The following is a 19946-nucleotide window of genomic DNA, read 5'->3' as shown; positions in this document are numbered from 1 at the left end:
TGAATTTTTGCATTTACTGAGATCTCAGGGTGTATACAGTAAAGCCTTCTTTTCTTCATCTCCTTATACAGTCCAGTTCTCCTTTGTCTTCCCAGTGAGGCAGCAATAAACCTACCATTTCTTTTCATTACATTGACCTGCTACATGTCTGTCTGGTCTGCAGTATTTTATGGTAATGAATCAGCTTTTTTTTAATGCATTCCGATAGTAGTTTTGTGAAGGTTACTTTATTTTTAATTGTGCATATCTGTAAGAATGTGGATGTTTAGAGGGGGAAAGTCAGAGCCGAGACAGGTGGCATTCAACCTCAATGGCACCTTGGGATTGTTCACGTGATCATGACTTTAGTCAGCAGGCTTCATGAAAGATGTGATTCTCACCGGAAAGGTAAATAGTAGTAGGTGGAAGGTTGGAAAGATCATCAGACTATTCCAGAGAAAACCAAGATAAGTTTGTTACCTAATGAATTTGTTAAAGATCTCATGGTGAGACTGTTTGCTGGCAGGATATGGTAAGCAGAGTTGAAAGGTTGCAACTCAGGTCAGAGGACCCCTGCCCAATCATTAAATTATTTTTGGAAGTCTACTGTGATTGTGTCATTCTAGCAGATAGAATTTAAAACCTATCCTGTGAAATACACAATAGCCTTCTAGGACCCCAGTTCACAATGTATAATGGATCAGTGTTCTCAGAAAACCTCAATGTTGTCAGTCAAAAACAGTCTGAAATTCCTTTGAAAAATTATCCATGAAAATGGTATATGTGGTTGCTCCTTAGCCCACTATGAAGATTTTTGGTCTTTGTGTCCCCATGACCTTTATATGCCATTTCCTAATTCTGATCTGAGGCAGACTTATTAATAGTCATCATCTCACTGCTCACCAGTAGATTGCAAGCTCCTCGAAGCCAAGGAGAATGTTTGGGTAGTCTTTGTATTTCCTTCAAGGCCTTGAACAATATACTCCACATCATTAGATGCTCTGGGAAGATTTATGAAATTGAACTGATACTAATTAAATTTGCTGTTTTCTGTGACTTCCTTTCCCAGAACATGTTATGTAGAGACAGCAGCATGTAAGTTTGCTGTGTATGTTGGACATCACAGTTTCCATTTTCTTGTTAAATAGGAACTCTCCAAGATCACCATGCCAGTTATATTTAACGAGCCTTTGAGCTTCCTCCAGCGACTCACTGAATATATGGAGCATACGTACCTCATCCACAAGGCCAGTTCATTTGCTGATCCTGTGGAAAGGATGCAGGTATGTGTCACGCAAGCACTGGGAAAGGTTTAAGTCTTAGGAAGTCTTCTCTGCCACCTTCTCCCCTCCCCCCGCCCCAAACACATATACACAGAATTCATGTTAAGTCCAGTGTGAGGTTAGCAAACGTTATTATTACATAGTCAGTGTGTTTGGAGTGTCGTCTGTGTTCCTTCCCCGCCACCCTCTAGTCAGAGCGCCACCATAGTGGAAGGACCAACGAGAATTGCAGGAGAAGCAGAACGTGGTCCAAAACCAAACCTGGATGTTGGTGAGCTGTTTCTGAGTCTTTGTTTTAGAAGGTAGCATTGTGTTAGGGTAAAAACATTCAACCTTTCTTTCAGACTTTCTCAGTGTTTCCAAGAAGGAATAGATAAACAGATACACAGATAAATATGTGTATTTATGCTTATGTGTGTATATAAATATACACATACTACTATAGGTTAAAACAAAGGACAACAAGGAATTGCACTTTTTAATTTTCCTCTGAAGAGAAGGCGTTCATGTGATGTATATGGATTGACTAGACACAGGGAGAGTATAGTAGATACATTCTTCTCCTTCCAGCAAGGCAATAGCATTCTAAATGGAGTCTTTCTGTGCTTTCATTTATATATATTAGCTTTTCCCAACCTCATTGGACTTGATACCAACTTGTTTAGTTTTATCTCTTTGCCCCATCCTAAAAGTGATGTACTTTTTAGAAATTTTAAAGGAATTAAGAGTAATTTAGGACTTGAGAGGTTTTTAAAAGTCCTTGAGAGAATTTGTAGCACTGTCAGGGTGTTATAAAACCCACAGTTGGGATGATCTATAGGAAGAGTCTCAGTAATTTTCATTCTGAATATCCACGTTTGCTTATTAGTTTGCTTATTAAGCCATGTTAAAAATACAAAGTAATTAAACTCCTCAAAATCATTTTGTAAATTACTATTTTCAGCAGAATTTCAGTTCCTGAAAGAATGAGGAGCCAGCAAGGCTATTTTTAACTTCTCCTAATGCTCTGTCCCACAGTGTGTAGCTGCATTTGCTGTATCTGCTGTTGCTTCTCAGTGGGAACGTACTGGAAAGCCTTTCAACCCACTTCTGGGAGAGACTTATGAATTAGTTCGGTAAGATCTTTCACACTATTCCAGGTGGATAGTTGAATTTGCATGATTTATATAGCTCTTCAAATGAAAATGTATATTTTTTGAGCATTTACCAACATTTTGTATGACTGAAGAAAGTTAACAATTTTGTTTGTTTCTATGATATTTATTATTTTAGAAATTATGTCAAAAATATGAAAACATACATAAAATGAACCATTACAAGGATTTCAGTATTCCTGATCTTGTGGGATTAGTTACCATCCTTTCTCCTTATGTAGACCATAAGGCATGATTGGGTATTTTCAATAACCATATAAAATATATTAGCATAAACTTACACTGTTGGCATACAGGCAATGAATGTATCTAGAGTTGCATTTCCTGCTGTAGCTTGCTTCTTTACACCCAGTTAGGGAATTCATTTGGCTTTAGTTTTTCTGAATCATTCTCTTCCCTCCACAAGTTTTGATCTCATTTATTCCCTAGATGTTTGTAAAAGAGATACATTAGATTCTTCAATCTTAATATAAATGGAATGATAAGTTTTAAATTTACATGGCTAATATTGTCAATTCATGAAAATCATCCAAATTCATGTGGGTGTTCTTTATTTTAATGTGTTTAAGTAGCTAGGTTTATAATAACATTGGTTTTAGTTGTTTGGGTTGCATATGTGCAATTGCTCGCATGTTGTCCTTCCATCAGGATGATAACAAAGGATTGTTTACTTCGTCAAATCCATTTCCTTAATACTTTAACATTGCTTTTTCACTGAAATGACAGTAATGTATACATTCTGTGATAACAGTTTATTATATAACAATAACTCTTTTTGTTTGTTTGTTTTTTAAATCTTAAGAGATGACCTTGGTTTCAGACTCATCTCTGAGCAGGTCAGCCATCATCCACCCATTAGTGCATTTCATGCTGAAGGATTAAACAATGATTTCATCTTTCATGGCTCAATCTATCCCAAACTGAAGTTCTGGGGGAAGAGCGTAGAAGCAGAACCCAAAGGAACCATCACATTGGAGCTCCTTGAGTGAGTCAGAATCACACCTTTAACTCTTTTCATATGTACCTACTCATTAGTATATACACTTGCACACAGACTTGACCTTGTTGTTCAAAAGGTGGAGACAAAGAAACTGCTTTTATGAAGTGTAAATTTTCTACCATCATGTAAAAGAATTTGAGAAACATGGCAATAGCCATTGTTAATCATCCTAGGTACGTGTAAAAAGTTTAACTTGATGTTTGACTGTGGTGTTTGTTTGGATCTATTTTAAGATAAAATGGAGTTAATCACTGCCTGACAGTTCTTATGAGACAAGCTTTCTATATATCATGGTAATAATATTTTGTTTAACCATCTTTTAAAATGAATTCACTTTGAGAAATATTGAAATAACAATCACATTGGTACATTTTAGACATTAGGTTAAGTTGAAAGTTCTCTTCTTTTGCAATAGAAAAAAGATTGCCATGAAATACCTTTCCATTTATTTGTGTCATCTTCAGTTTCTTTCATTACTGTCTTGTTGTTTTCAATATACAGGTCTTTGACCTCCTTGTTTAAATTTATTTCTACATATTTTATTCTTTTTGATGCAGTTGTAAATGGAATTGTTAATTCTGTGCTCATGGATTGAAAAAATTAATATTAGTAAAATGTCCATACTATCCAAAGCAATGTACAGATTCAGTGCAATCTCTATCAAAATTCCAATGACGTTTTTCACACAAATAGACAATCCTGCAATTTTTATGGAATCACAAAAGACCCCAAATAGCCAAAGCAGTCTTGAGAAAGAAGAACAAAGCTGGAGGCATCCTGCTCCCTGATTTCAAACTATATTACAAAGCTATAGTAATTAAAATATATGGTATTGGCATAAAAACAGACACATAGATCAATGGAACAGAATAGAGAGCCCAGAAATAAGTCCATGCAAATAGGGTCAGTTAATTTACGACAAAGGAGGCAAGAATATACAACAGAAGAAGGACAGTCTCTTCAATAAATGGTGTTGGGAAAATTGGACAGGCACATACAAAAGAATGAAACTGGACCCCTCTCTTATACCATACACAAAAATTAACTCAAAATGGATTACAAACTTGAATGTAAGACTGAAAACTATAAAACTCCTAGAAGAAAACATAGGCGGTAGGCTCCTTAACATAGGTCTTGGCAATGATTTTTTGACTCTGATACCAAAAAGAACAAAAGCAAAAATAAACAAGTGGGACTACATCATACTAAAAAGCTTCTGCACAGTAAAGGAAACCATCAACAAAATGAAAGGCAGCCTACTGAATAGGAGAAAATATTTGCAAATCATGTATCTGATAATGGGCTAACATCCAAAATATATGAAGAATGCATACCACTCAATAGCAAGAAAAAAAATCCAATTAAAAAGTAGGCAGGAGATCTGAATAGACATTTTTCAAAGAAGGCATACAAATAGTCAACAGGTAAATGAAAAGATGCTCTACATCATTAACCATCAAGGAAATGCAAATCAAACCACAATGAGGTATCACCTCCCACCTGTGAGAAAGACTAGTATCAAAAAGACTAGAAATAAGGGTTGGTGAGGATGTGGAGGAAAGGGAACCCTTGTGTACTGTTGGTGGATGTAAATTGGTGCAGCCACTATGGAAAACAGTTTGGAGGTTCCTCAAAAAATTCAAAGTGGAACTACCATGATCCAGCAATTCCACTTTTGAGTATTTACCCAAAGAAAACAAAAACACTAACTGAAAAAGATATCTGCACCCCCATGTCATTGCAGCATTATTATACGTATTCCATACAACAGCCAAGATATGGAAACAACTCAAGTGTCCATTGTTGGATGAATGGATAAAGAAATTGTGGCATACAGACACACACACACACACACACACACACACACACGGGAATATTACTCAGCCATAAAAAAGAATGAAATCTTGCCACTTGCAACAACATGGATGGACCTCAAGGACATTATGCTAAGCGAAATAAGTCAGAGAAAGTCAAGTACTCTATGATCTCCTTGTGTGAGAGAGAAAGAGAAAAGAAAGGAAAAACAATAAACAGACTCTAATCCCAAAGTGACTCAGATATTGAAATTTGTGTCAAAGACTTTAAAGCAGATATTATAACTATGCTCCATGACATAAAGATGAACACTCTTAAAGTGAATAGAAAGACATTGGAGCAAAGAAATGAAAGTATTTCTGGAAATTTTAGTACTGAAAAAATACAATAACAAAAATAATAACTGGGATAGGCTCGATAGCAGGATGAAGATAATAAAATATGTTCAGGTTCCACATGCTGAAAACTATAAAACACTGATTACAGTAATCAAAGACTATGAGTAATGGAGAGTCATACTATGTCTCACTATACTTGGAATCCTTAATGTAATTCAGATGTTAGTTTTCCCATAATTGATCTATAAGCAATCTGTATTAACACAATCTAAATTTAAAAGTCCCAGGATGATTTTTGATACATAAAGAGAAGTTGATCCTAAAATTTATATGGAAGGACAAATGAAACACTACAGCCAAAACAGTTTTGAAAAGGAAGAACAGAATTCATGGACTCCCACTTCCTAATTTTAAGACTTAACAGTAAAGCTATTGTAATCAAGACAATGTTGTGCTGACAAAAGGATAGACACATACATCAAGGGAACAGAGAATAGAGTCCAAAAACTGACCCACAGAAACATGGTCTGTTGATTTTTGACAAAGGTAAAAACACAATTCCGTGAAGAAGGATAGTCCTCTCCACAAATGGTGTGGGAACAGTTGGAAGTACGTATGTTAAAAAAATGAACCTCAACTTACATCTCACAGCTTAAACAAAAATGAACTCAAAATAGACCATAGGCTGAAATCTAATGTACAATTATAAGCTTTTGGAAGAAAACAGGAGAAAATCTTTATGACCTTGGATTAGGCAATGACATCTTATGGATATAATACCAAGGCACGGTCTAGAAAAGACAAAATTGATAAATTAGATTTTATCAAAATGAAAAACTCTTGCTCAGTGAAAAACAGTCTTCAGAGAATGGAGAGAAGCCATAGATAGATAAACATTATTTGCAAATCATTTATCAACAAAGGACTTGTATCTAGAATGTGTAAAGAATTCTCAAAACAATAAGAAGACAAACAACCCCATAAGAAACTGGGCAAAAGATGTGAACAGACACTTCACCAAAGAGATACATGGATGACAAACGAGCACACAAAAACATGCTCAACAGCATTAGTCATTAAAGAAATACAAAATCATAGTGAGATACCACTACACACCTATTAGAATGTCCAAAATCAAAATAATTTTTAGAACTGACAGTACCAAGTGTTGGCAAGGATGTAGAGCAACCAGAAGTCTCATATATAGCTGGGGGGAATCGAAAATGGCAGAGCCACTCTGGAGAACAGAGTTAACCCTATGTTAACCAGATGACATAGGGTTACAGAGTTAACCCTATGTTAACCAGATGACTCAGCAGTCCACTCCTAGGTTTTTACTCTGGAGAATAGACTTAACGTTTTCACGAAGACCTGTGCCCAGATGTTTATAGTACTGTTAATCATAGTCACCAAGCAACCCAACATCCTTCAGTGAGTAAATGGTTAAACTGTGATACATCCATCCAGTAGAATACTACTCAGAAATAAGAGAGAGCAAATTATTGATAAGTAGAATTTAAAATGCATTATACAAATGAAGAAACTAATTTTGAAAGGTTACATGGTGTATTATCCCACCTATATGACATTCTGGAGAAGGCAAAACTATTGCAATGGAGAACAAATGAGTTGTTTAGGGACTAGGGTTGGGGGAGGGTTTGACCATAGAGGGGCAGCATGAGCGAATTTGTGGATGGTGTGATGGAATTGTTCTATATTGTGATTATAGTAGTAGTTACAAAGATCTACACATGCACTAAAACTCACAGAACTAGATAGACCAAGAAAAGTGAATTTTACTGTTTGTAAATTAAAAATAAATTTAGACATAAATGTACAAAGATGTAAAACAAATGTTTTCAAAAGCAAAGGATGTGTAAAATTGGAGCTTACATACACAAGTTTTTCCCTTTGGTGAACTAGAAAGTACTAAATAGACTGTTTTCTACTTCTAATTTAATTTTGTTTATTATGTTTTCACCAAACTTTTGAATGCTTAAGATGATTATGTACATAGTTTAATTTGGAGTTTGGTAGAAAGATAGAATTTTTTTCTTAAGCTTTTGCATCCTTTTAAGAAACAATAAGAGTAGTCAGATGATACCTATTTTACTGTGATTAACACCAGCAGAGTTTTTACGGTCTTAAACTTTAGTCATCTCCAGCAGTCTGATGTGTTATCCTGAGTAATAACATTTGAGGCAAATGCACTTTTTAAACAGAGTAACACTTCTCACTTATTTTTCTGGGCTTTGGTTTTCTTTTTGTTCTCTAGACACAATGAAGCATATACGTGGACAAATCCTACCTGCTGTGTACATAACATCATTGTGGGGAAACTCTGGATTGAGCAGTACGGCAACGTGGAGATCACAAACCACAAGTGAGATGCTTCATCATCCTCCCCTATCCCTTCAGTTGTCATCAGAGGGTGCCAGTAGTCTTTTTCAAAAAGTTCTAGTACAGCCTGATGATAATTTAAGAACCAGGCAGTATAGCTCTGGAGTAAATAAAGCCCATCTATTTAATGAACAGATTTTATGTTAAAGTTTCCGATTAGGGGGGACTGGTGAACTCAGAGCTTCTGCAGCCTTGGGGAATCTTCATTCCCGCCTCCTTCAGCTCATTTTGCTGATCCTGATTAGCTTGCATTGGTCACATGGGGACGGGTGGCGGGAGAAACACGAAAGTTGAAAAGAGTTGGGTTCAAATCCTACTCTGTGACCTTAGGCCAGTGTCCTAGTCGGCTCGGGCTGTTGTAACAGAGCACCATGGGCCGAGTGGCTTCAACAGCAGACATTTATTTCTCACGGTTCTGGAGGCTGGGAGTTCCGGGTCAGGGTGCTGGCAGATTAATGCTGGGTGAAGGCCCTCTTCCTGGTTTGAAGTTGGCCGTTTTCTCAAATCGTTGTATGGCAGAGGGAAGGATCGTCTCCCCGTATCTCTTCTTAGAAGAACACTGATCCCATTCATGAGGGTTCCACCCTTATGACCTAATTACTCCTAAATACCCTCGCGTGGGCAACTAGGGGCTTCACTACATGAATTTGGTGGGCAAACATTCATGCCATAGCAACAAGTCCCTTATCTTTTTATGAACCTTGTTTTACGTTTTCTCCATGGTGGGTCCGGTACTGATTATGGATTAATTATGATACTCTGTGTGGAGCCTGGCATGCGTTAGAAAGTCAGTAAACAGCAGCTGCTACTAGAAAGGTTATCACAGTCACTGCTCTCTCCTACGGCTTCTGTGTTGAACGGTAACCTGAGCTCACTATCTCCTTTACAGGACTGCGGACAAATGTGTGTTGAATTTTAAGCCATGCGGCCTTTTTGGTAAGGAGTTACACAAAGTTGAAGGCTACATTCAAGATAAAAGGTAAAGTTTCCATTTTAAATGCTGACTAGTATAGGTGTCGTTCACTAAATAAAATGTTGTTATTAAAATCTGCCATTACCTAGGAAACAAGCATTTCAGTAAATTGAAAAACTCTTTCTTCTGCAAGGAAATATTTATTTCTTTAAAGAATCTGATTTGTAAGCATCTTTATAATAATATTCAATTACAGCAAAACGCTGGTTTAATTGTTGGCTAAACATCAGTTTCTCTTGACAGCAAAAAGAAGCTCTGTGCCCTCTATGGGAAGTGGACAGAATGTTTATACAGTGTTGACCCTGCCACCTTTGATGCTTACAAAAAAAATGATAAGAAAAATACTGAAGAGAAGAAGAACAGCAAACAGGTGAACATCCCAGAAGGTGGTATCGAAGGAATCACTGGACTCTTTAAATTTGTACTAATCCTTTTGGAAGTGGCCTGTTAGTGGGTCACAGTGTGACCTTTTATACTTGGTGCTAATGCATGTAATTTTTCTCCTTGAACCTTCTTAATGAACCAGCTATCTGCCTTGGTCGGGAATGTTTGACATAATCTCCCGTGGAGTATGGGTGTGTGCTGTGCTGTTAGTTATACACGCGGCATAGAACTCACGTTGCTTTGGAACGTTGGAGTTCATCTTAGTGAGACCAATGTCCTTGTCCTCCTTTCTGTTTAAGTGCATTAGCAGTTGAGATCATTTGAATACTTGAAATTTCGCCCAGAACGATCGCGTACGTTTTCATGCTTGCAGCAGTTGTGTTGCCCTCTTTTGTATCCGAGACCCCTGAAGCTGAGCGCATCGCAGTTAAGGGATTCATTCCTGGACGGCTGTCCTCCTCTTACTAAGCGTTCTCCTAACGGGACAGTTTAACGATAGACTCTCCCCGTGTGAGACCACAGGTTTTCGTCGCGGGGCCCCGGGAGGCTGGACCGCTCAGCAGGCTGAGCTGAAGAGAGCTTGCACCTGCTTGGACAGGAAGCGCCGGAGGACTGATCACTTTCCAGTAACAGCCATCACGGTTCAGAGCACGAGCTCTGCTTAGAATCCTGCCTCTCCCACTTCTGCGTGGTTCAGTCTCGGGCAGATTCCCACCCTCTCTCCGCCTCAGCACCTTCATTTGTAAAATGGGTACAGCAGTAGCACCCACGTGTCAGATGAGTTGACGGAGGTCAGGGGTTCCTGGTGAAGACAGCTCAGGCCCCTCTGCTCCGAGCATCACACCGGCCACCGAAGCACCGTCTCAGAGCTCCCGGCTCCCCTCACCCCGCCGTGTCGAGCTCTCTGGGGCCCTTCAGGTGACTCTTACACATGCAAGAGGTTAGGAAGCCCTAACCTTCCTCAAAAACAGAAGGTGTATGTCTGAGTGGCATTCTTTGTAAACAGGTTACCAGGGTCCCAGGGACAGAGCAGCTGGTGCAGTTGACGGCAGTGGCACTTCCCCGGCTGGGCCCTTCTCCCCTCCCTCTGCCTCCATCTCCGGGCACAGTCCGCTTTCCTCCTCCACCTGGGTCTCCGCTGCTTCTCCTTCCTTCCGGGAGGTGCACTGACGCTTCTCTGCAGCGACCCCAAGACTGACGGGGCTGGAGAAGGAATGCTCCAGGATCCCAGGCCCCGACCTGAACTCCTGGGCAGTGGCTCAGCCAGCACAAGGCAGCTTGGTGAAGATATGGCCTCGTCCTCCTTTTACAGAGGTGGGGGGTGGCAGAGGAGGGCCTTGGCGAAATTCCAGAAAATCCCCCTCGTGTCCCGTAAATCCCCGGTCAGTCTCTGTAGGAAAACGGCCTTGCCCCTTGGAGAGAGAAGCCAGCCTCACGCTCACCCTGTGTCTGCTCTCGCCTCCCGTGTGCACCGGCCACCGTGGATTTCTGATGTTCCCGAGCGCATTTAAATGCCTTGGGGAGCTTGTCACCAGTGTTGTCCCTTCCCTGCTGCTGTTTTTAAAGTTGCATATCTCAGCCAGTAGTTCTAGATTTGGTAACTGTGACATTGGGAATATGACTTAGCCTTCCAAAGGCTTAAATTCTTTATATGTAAAACTTTATGGGTGGGCTTCCCTGGTGGTGCAGTGGTTAAGAATCCGCCTGCCAATGCAGGGGACACGGGTTCAAGCCCTGGTCTGGGAAGATCCCACATGCCGCGGAGCAACTAAGCCCGTGCACCACAACTACTGAGCCTGCACTCTAGAGCCCGTGAGCCACAACTACTGAGCCCACAAGCCACAACTACTGAAGCCTACGCATCTAGAGCCCGTGCTCTGCAACAAGAGAAGCCACCACAATGAGGAGCCCGCACACAGCAACAAAGACCCAACACAGCCAAAAATAAATAAATAAATAATAAATAATTTTTTTAAAAAATTATATAAAAAAAACACTTTATGGGTTTATTATGTAAGGACTAAATATACAGAGAGCTGCTAGCAGCTCTGCTAGGTTGGGTGGTGGGGGGGGGTGGTGCAGCCAGAGGAAATGTTAGTTTCTTTTTTACCCTTTACATCTTTTTGTTTTGTTTGTTTATTTATTTATTATAAATTTATGTATTTTTTTATTTTTGGCTGTGTTGGGTCTTCGTTGCTGTGTGTGGGCTCATTGTGGTGGCTACTCTTGTTGCGTAGCATCAGCTTCAGTAGTTGTGGCACTCGGGCTCAGTAGTTGTGGCTCACGGGCTCTAGAGCGCAGGCTCAGTAGTTGTGGTGCACGGGCTTAGTTGCTCCGCGGCATGTGGGATCTTCCCGGACCAGGGCTCGAACCCGTGTCCCCTGCATTGGCAGGCGGATTCTTAACCACTGAGCCACCAGGGAAGCCCCTAGCCTTACATGGTTTTAAGTCCTCTTTTTATAGAATGCTTTCAGGATCCCTACTGGTTTGTGTTGTTGATGAATTTAGTTAAATGCTCCAAGAATTTAACCTTTTCTTGCTCTCATAATGTTCCAGTCAATACCTAAATGCATTATTTTGGCTTTAAAAAAAAACTTTAAAAATATTACAACATGATAGTAAAGGCATGATGATGGTGATGGTAATGGCTGGAACGCACAGACCCCTAAATGAGACAACACAGAAGGCGCACGAGGCTCCCAGCGCTTACTCACTAGGCCCGCAGTTATTGGCTCCCTGGCCTGTGCTGAAAGGTGAGGATGTGAGAGCGAGAAGGTCATGGTGCCCCGGCCCTCGTACGGTTACATCCTAATGCTGTGCAGTCAGCGGTGCTTATTTTACAATTTGTAAGTATATTCTTTTGAAAACATTTGTTGTGTTCATCTGTTGGTTCTTCCAGATGAGCGCTTCTGAGGAGTCAGATGAAATGCCAATGCCAGATTCCGAGAGTGTGTTCGTCATCCCTGGGAGCGTCCTCCTGTGGCGAATAGCCCCACGGCCTGCCAATTCGACCCAGGTGAGGCTGGGCGTGCTGAGTGCGGCCTCCTGTTTACTGGGCTCTGATGGTGCTTTTTCCCCGGCCCAGGCGGGACCAGGAGGAGGCGGGTGGTCATCAAAAGCTCCTAAGTTGTCCCTCTGCGGCTTCTAACCCGGGACGGGGCATTCCTGCCGCCCAGGCCTCCTGGTGTCTGGCTGGCCAAGACGCCTTGGCGTGAGGCTTTGGGGGGCTTCCCTAACAATTACTGAGCAGCAAGACTGACTGTCGTTAAATACAAGGTGGCGCAGCCAGATCTAGCAAGTAAGGGTTTAAATGAAGAATGGAGAATATTGGGTTTGCTTGTAACTCTCCTTCGAGGTGATGGTGGTGGAAGATATTCATGCTGGGAGGCCTGCTGGGGGGGTTTCTTTGAGACAGATTCCCACAGGTGGCGCAGACTTGGGTGAAAACACTGAGATGTGTGATCTGAGAAAGGCCGACCGTCGTCACCACCGAACAGGGGGTCATTGTCAACTGTTTCTACCTTCAGGGTTTCATTCTGCATTATGCCCTGGTATATGTTAATTTGAACATTTTCTTCTTTTCAGATGTATAATTTTACTAGCTTTGCAATGGTTTTGAATGAAGTAGACAAGGAAATGGAGAGTGTGATTCCTAAGACAGACTGCAGGCTACGTCCTGACATCAGAGCCATGGAAAATGGGGAAATAGGTAACTAGCACCTGACAGCGGCACCAGTGAAGATTGATTTCTTTGAGGAGGGTGGTTGGTTTTACTCCGGGTCACTGTCAGTATTTTAGTATGTTAGCACTTAGCATTTTGTACGTTAGCACAACCATCTTTAGTCTCTCTTAGAGACTTTTTTAGAAGTATTTATTTATTTATTTGGTTGCTCTGGGTCTTAATTGTGGCACGTGGGCTCCTTAGTTGTGGCAGGTGGGATCTAGTTCCCCGACCGGGGATCGAACTCGGGCCCCCTGCATTGAGAGCGTGAAGGCTTAACCACTGCGCCACCAGGGAAGTCTCTAAAATTTTTTTTAAAATTAAAATTCAATTTAAATTCAGAAACTTTGGTTTTAAATTTGGAAATCTGAGGTGGACCTTAGCAGCTCATATTTCACTGTCTCAGTGATACTCCCTAATTTAATGTAATACATATGACCAGAGGCATATCTTACATATCAGAGGAGAATTTGGGACAATAATATCACATTTATCAACTTTAACTATATTCTGACTAGTTATTTCACTACGTATTTCAGAATTTAAAGAGCACCTTGTGAGCCTCAAAGAAGTGCTTGGCCTTGGTTAATTCTGACATTTTATTTCGTGCTGTTAAATTTCTTCTTATTCAGTGGTTCTCAAAATGGGGACAGTTTTTCCTCCAGGGGATGTGTGGCCGAGTCTAGAGACTTTGGCTGAAACATCTGGGGAACTGATGCTGGCATCTGGTGGATGGGGGCCCGGGTGCTGCTAACGTCCTGCCGTGCCCAGGACAGCCCCCCGCGAAGAATCATGGGGTGCAGCGTGTCAGCAGGGCCGAGGCTGAGAAACCCTGCCCTAACTAAACACTGACCCTCCCTGTGAATTATCAGTGAGACAGTGCAACAGCGCTTTGGAAAATGGTTTGAATTTCTTACGAATGGAATCTGGAGGAGCTCTGTGAGGTCTCACTAAGAATTTAGAAAATTTTCACGTGTATTCAGTTTTTCCACCGAATTTTTCACTGAAGCATTTTAACATGATTTTTTTTTTGGCCTTAAGAATAAGCCGGCACCTTGGGTAAATGCAGAGGTTGTTAAGGGCAAAAGCTATAGGAGAGGACCGGGTCTTGAGTGTGAACTTGGGGATATGTTAAAATTTTGCCAGGATAAATTTCATGGTGTTCATGTTCTGATAAAATGGAGACGTGCTGCTACCTGACTCCATGAAGAGATTGTGTTGAGTGCTGTGCCTGGCAGCCTCTATGTGTAGAGTAACGGTTTTCACTGATGTGCTGACTCTAGATCAAGCTAGTGAAGAAAAAAAGCGCCTTGAGGAGAAACAAAGAGCGGCCCGCAAGAGCAGGTCCAAGTCGGAGGAGGAGTGGAAGACGAGGTGCGATGAGGGGCGGGGGTGGGGGGGGGCGGCTGGCAGACATGGGACTGCAGAGCCTGGCTCACTGTGCCCTGCGAGTTGTCAAGTATTTTCCACTGACTAAGTTCAAGCTGAAAGGGCCGCATGTGTGCCAAGAAAAAGGACTGTTTGGAAGTTAAGGTTAAAATATTCCTACACGATTACCACAGGTAAGTGTCAGTTAAGCAAACTATCTTTCCTTCTTATTCAGCAAAACACTGTCCCTTCTGTTTTTAAGAGGGAAGGTAGAGTTACAGATTTTGGCATGAAATAGGTTCAGAGCCATTTGCTTATATATGAGTAAAATTACAGGGCTATTAGCTTATACATATATCATGTATCAAGGATATTTAGACAATGCCTTTACTCTTCCAAACACAAGGGATTTGACATGTCGTGGAAATACGATTTGTTAAAGTGACATCTTGGATTCCATTCAGCAACAGAAACTGGGCAATAAAATTTGCAAGTTTTGAAAGTTTGTTCTTTTTAAGAATCAGGAGTTACTTAGTCACTTGTATTGAGTAATAGAATCTCTTGTAAATAGGAATAGAATAAAAACATTTTCTACATTTATATTATGTAATAGAAACCGTTGTCCCATTTTTCAAAGTTATTAAATTTCAGAGCCAATATGGGCATAATTTCACAAGCAGTTTAGTAGATATTTTTTTGTAGCCCTTTTGCGTCTTACACAGTTATTAGAACTAGAAATGACCTTAGATAGCATCTAGTCCAGTGGTTTTTGGACTTTTTTGTTAGCATCAAAATCTTTTTTGCCAACGAACACGTAAAGAATCTGCAAATATAGAACACACGGCCACCAGGCTGCTCGGGTGGGACAAGAGCTGAGCGGCAGGGCTCACCTTCTCCCACCCACACACATGCAGGATCTGGGAAACCACTGGAAAGCCATTAGTCTGGAAGTCCCCTCGTTGTATGTGAAGAAACCAAATGCTGGTGTATTTCATTTAAGAAACTTGCTCAAGGACAAGTATGCCGCAGACCATGATTAGAAAGAACCACAAAAACCAAAAGCACGTTGCTATACTGCAATCCCTTCTAAAAGATTTGATTTGATTTTAATCATTATTTCTAGTCTCTTTTGCGGAAAACCCACTTTGTACCGTATTTCTAATTTGTTTTGTTTTTTTGGCCACACCACACAGCTTGCGGGATTTTAGTTCCCCGACCAGGAAATTGAACCCCGGGCCCACGGCAGTGAGAGCGCCAAGTCCTAACCACTGGACCGCCAGGGGATTCCCTATTTCTAATTATTAACTCCTTTACTTTTCTGGCCACATTTTCAAGTGTGCAAAGTAAGAGAAAAGTATTACTGTCAGGTAAAGTCTTACGTGCAGAAAGCAAGGAGCTTTAGACAGCTCTGTGGTAGCCTGAAAATAAAAACTAGAAGCTACGTTTGTGAGCTCCACTTGGGAGCCTTAACACATGCTTGCTTCCACTGCTGTCTCTTAGCATCAGTAGTTCTTATGTGAATATACAGACCTTAAAAATGACCCTACTGACCTTTTGTCCAAATGAATATGTGCTTGGAGTCTTTTTCCAGTAGTGGTGAGAGGTGGCATTCACTGATGGGTCTTCTCCTGGCTGATAACGTGCTTTTTGAACAGCTTGGTTCAGTTTGTGTCGGGGTGGGGATGGGGCAGTTTGTAAAGGAACATGTTCTGCCTGGTAGAGCTGAAACCAGCCCTCAGAAATCAAACCCAGAACCTTACTGTAACCTGTCCCCAATTCTTCCACACTAAAAGCTGGCTTTCCTGTTGATACCAGTTTCACTCATTTGAAAAGAGTTCCAGCTTTGGGATTGTTCAGGCTTTAAACTGTGGCTCCTGCATATGGAAATGGCTGCTTGTGATCCTGCCCTGTTTTCCTAGAGGAGCCCAGAGACCTTAATAAGTGGGGTTATGTGGGGAGAAAGTGGGGGGACTGGCGATAGACACAGGATTTGAAGAGAAGGTGGGTGGTGAGGCCAAAAAAATTGATGAAGTCACCTCTTCCCCCAGTGCAAGCATCGTGCAGAATTAATATTTTATCTAATGTTATTTTACTGACATAGACCCACAGACTCTGTAGACTCAGAAACACTGACTAAAGGGTAACAAAGAACAAAGATATCTCCTCGCCCCCCTCCCTCCTTTTCTTTTGCCTCTGCTTGCCTAAAATGTTTAATAAGACTTTGAAAAGACAGCATGGACTTTTTTGTATGTGGAGGGGGTACGCTGATGGCAGCAGAGTTTTCCAGACGTGAGTGCTGGAAATTAAGAGACTAGATGTTGAGAGAAACTCTAATCCCTAGTATCAGACCTTCAGATCCGAGGTGCCCATCTTTAGTGCCATGTTGCAACTCTCTCCAAGAAGTGCTCCCCGAAGGGAGGCCTTACAGACGTGGCCTTTAGAGCATTTGGCTTATGTGTGAACAAAAAAACGTTCTTTGCTATTGAATCTACTGTTCTGCACAGTCTCTTTGCACTTGACTTTCCAGTTGTCCACTTTGTGTGGAAGAAATCCTGTGGCACAGGCCTGAGGCTTGGTTAATTTTTAGAATTATTTTTGGTTACCTTGATTTTGATTTACCTGATTTTCTGAAGTGCTTGATTTTACTAAGCCTGACTACAAAAGTGCTTTTACTACGTGGACTTTTGAGACCAAAAGGAGTAAAATTGTATACTTCATATTAGACAAAAATTCTGTGACTTTGATCAAACAGTGGTTCCTTAAAGTATTTCCAGCTTGGTTACCAAAGTCTGAAACACAAATATCTTGATCATTTAAAGTAGACTTCTAAATTTTCTAATTAGGGAAAAGTCCCAAAAGCAAAATAATATATGTAATATTCTAGAAAATCTGGCCTAGTGGGCATTTATTATATCAGTCTTCAAGGAATTAGCCTAATCTGAAGCATTTTTTGTGTCTTAGGGTTTTTAGTGCTGCTGCAGTGATTAATAGGACCACTTGGGACTTATCAAACAAATCTAAGCTCATTCTAATTGTTAAATATTTTTAGAGGCAATTTATTTGGAAAGAATGACAAAGACATATGAAACTGTTTTCATAAATATTACTGAAAACTAAATCATATTAGAAAATATTATACAAATTGAAATTTGAACCTTTTGAACAAATAATTTTTCATTTCCATTACCCAGAGAAAGCTGGGAATGTGGAAAATGGATGACTTGGTTCATTTATTTATTTATTTATATGAATTTATTTATTTTTGGCTGTGTTGGGTCTTTTTTGCTGTGTGCAGGCTTTTCTCTAGTTGCGGCAAGCAGGGGCTACTCTTCGTCGCAGCGCGCAGGCTTCTCATTGCGGTGGCTTCTCTTGTTGCGGAGCACGGACTCTAGGGCGTGCGGGCTTCAGTAATTGTGGCCTGTGGGCTTCAGTAGTTGTGGCTCATGGGCTCTAGAGTGCAGGCTCAGTAGTTGTGGCGCACAGGCTTAGTTGCTCCGCGGCATGTAGGATCTTCCTGGACCAGGGCTCGAACCTGTGTCCCCTGCATTGGCAGGTGGATTCTTAACCACTGCACGACCAGGGAAGCCCTATGACTTGTTTTTTAAAGGGCAAGAAAATTAGGGCAGCTCTTTCTAGAATTTGAAAGATGTTAAAAGCTAGATGCAGCCTATGAATCTCTATTAGTATAGAGAAAATGAAGACCCAGGAAGATTTGGATCAGATTAATTTCAGTGGATTATGTGTAACAGTATATTTGACAAATCATGGTCTTTAACAACTTTGATATCAGTGACTAGCTTGGGCAAGTTATTTAACTTCTCTGACATTGAGCTCCTCATTGGTAAAATGAAGCTAAGAGTTTGGTGGTGGGGTGGCATTTACTCTGAATCAGGCACCTTCATATTACTGTAGGTAAGAGGTAAAAGTTAATTTCCGTATTCTAATTCCTTATTCCCCATTGCTTAATAGAATGCTTTTAGGGAATGGGCCGAGGTGAACAATTAGACAAGTACTGTTGCTGAATGCTGTGGAAAAATCCTTAAACCTTTTGGGTGGTCTCATTACATACTTCGGAAAATTATTCTATATACATGCTCTCTAAAAGCACTTAGAAGTCTCTTTGGAAATCCCTAACTCACAGAACAAAGTGAATCGCTGCAGTAGGGGAGTCTGCAAGCTAGTGAAGCAGCAGGGACCCTGTGATCAGAAACAGCTTCCCCCATAAATCTTGTCTTTCCTCTTTAAACAGGTGGTTCCATCAAGGTCCTAATCCCTACAGCGGAGCCCAGGACTGGCTTTACTCGGGCAGCTACTGGGACAGAAACTACTTCAATTTGCCTGACATTTATTAAAACATAGACAAGTTGGGGCATTTGGCTAATCTACAGATAAGACTTAAACCTGTGTTTTAAAATTTTCTTCTTTGGTTTCTACTCATCTTTTAAAAAGAGAAAAAAATCCTCTCATGATAACTTGCATTTCACCCAACAAAAGTAGGGCATAAGGTGGATACTGGTGATGAAAGTCTTTGGAAAAATGGGTAATTTTGCCATCCAAACACGCTTATTTGGAATACTGTTTTATATAGAGGTATGGGAAACTGTTGGAGAATATGCTTTTTGATGGTTGCTGTTGCCATATTTACTGAAGGTTTATACCTAAATGTAACTTTAGCTTTATGGAATTATATAGTAACCCAAATCAAGTTATTTTGAATATTTTTAGGCTGTCATGCTTGAATGTTTTAGATTTAACTTCGAAATGTTTAGAATTCTCCTATATGATGTTTATATGCTCAAATATAGAGGTTATGCCATTTTGTAAAGACTGCCTTGAAAAGATGGCTTTTCTTCTTACTAATCCTCTCAATTTTACCCCTTCCCACCTCTAAAAAGAAAAAAAAATGCCTGAATGTTGAGAAGAGATATTCCTGATTTGAAAATTCTAAACAGAAAAGGTATTTCATTTGCTTATTTTAGTGCTCTGATTTTACTTTTACAATTTTCTATAATTAAAATGTTTGAATTGTACATGTTTGAATTGAAAATATGTATAAAACCTAGCAATTCACAAAAATACCCTAGAAATATAGATTTTAGTCACCATCATTACATAATGACAAACCTTTAAATGCTTCAACTCCCAGTGGCAAATGCCACCAGAAAAATTAAGTTGTACTCATGTATTATAAGTATCAGACTATATAGAAGGAGGTCCTGTGCATTTCAAGTTTGCAAGGCACCTGTGTACTTAAGATATGTATGGAGACCTACTGTACAGTAGCTTTGCCCCTTTAATTGGGGTACATTAATCTTACGGTATTTATCCACCCAACCCCAGACTGAGATATTGCTTCCAGGGGGCCTTAGGTAGCTGCCAGTAAGTTATTTTAATGGCTGTCTTGAAGTTAACAAGTGTTATAATGAAATAATCTACCTGATGCTAAATAAAGGCTTTAGAATGTTTAAAACAGTGTGGTCTCTTTTAAACTTTGAAATATACTAATGCTGCACTTAATAGGATGCCAAATT

The 19946-nt window shown here is 40.4% G+C and overlaps 1 protein-coding gene across 5 annotated transcripts in view; it reads left to right on the top strand.

The window, feature by feature from the left end:
* The window catches only part of OSBPL1A (oxysterol binding protein like 1A), a 219869-nt gene extending 199984 nt beyond the window's left edge, over nt 1–19885 (top strand). For all 5 annotated transcript variants that reach the window (XM_059895089.1, XM_059895088.1, XM_059895092.1 and 2 more), the window contains 10 exons: nt 1128–1262; nt 2280–2377; nt 3219–3401; nt 7845–7952; nt 8859–8948; nt 9186–9312; nt 12226–12342; nt 12912–13035; nt 14331–14421; nt 18665–19885. In XM_059895089.1, coding sequence (XP_059751072.1) covers nt 1128–1262; nt 2280–2377; nt 3219–3401; nt 7845–7952; nt 8859–8948; nt 9186–9312; nt 12226–12342; nt 12912–13035; nt 14331–14421; nt 18665–18767 — 1176 coding nt within the window. In that variant the 3' untranslated portion in view covers nt 18768–19885. The remainder of the gene's footprint in view (nt 1–1127; nt 1263–2279; nt 2378–3218; nt 3402–7844; nt 7953–8858; nt 8949–9185; nt 9313–12225; nt 12343–12911; nt 13036–14330; nt 14422–18664) is intronic.
* Nucleotides 19886–19946: the final 61 nt, after the last annotated feature.

Source organism: Balaenoptera ricei, chromosome 14, assembly GCF_028023285.1.
Source record: "Balaenoptera ricei isolate mBalRic1 chromosome 14, mBalRic1.hap2, whole genome shotgun sequence".
In the NCBI taxonomy this organism is placed as follows: domain Eukaryota; kingdom Metazoa; phylum Chordata; class Mammalia; order Artiodactyla; family Balaenopteridae; genus Balaenoptera; species Balaenoptera ricei.
Note: the sequence above shows the minus strand (reverse complement) of the source record. Positions and strands in the feature narration are given on the sequence as shown.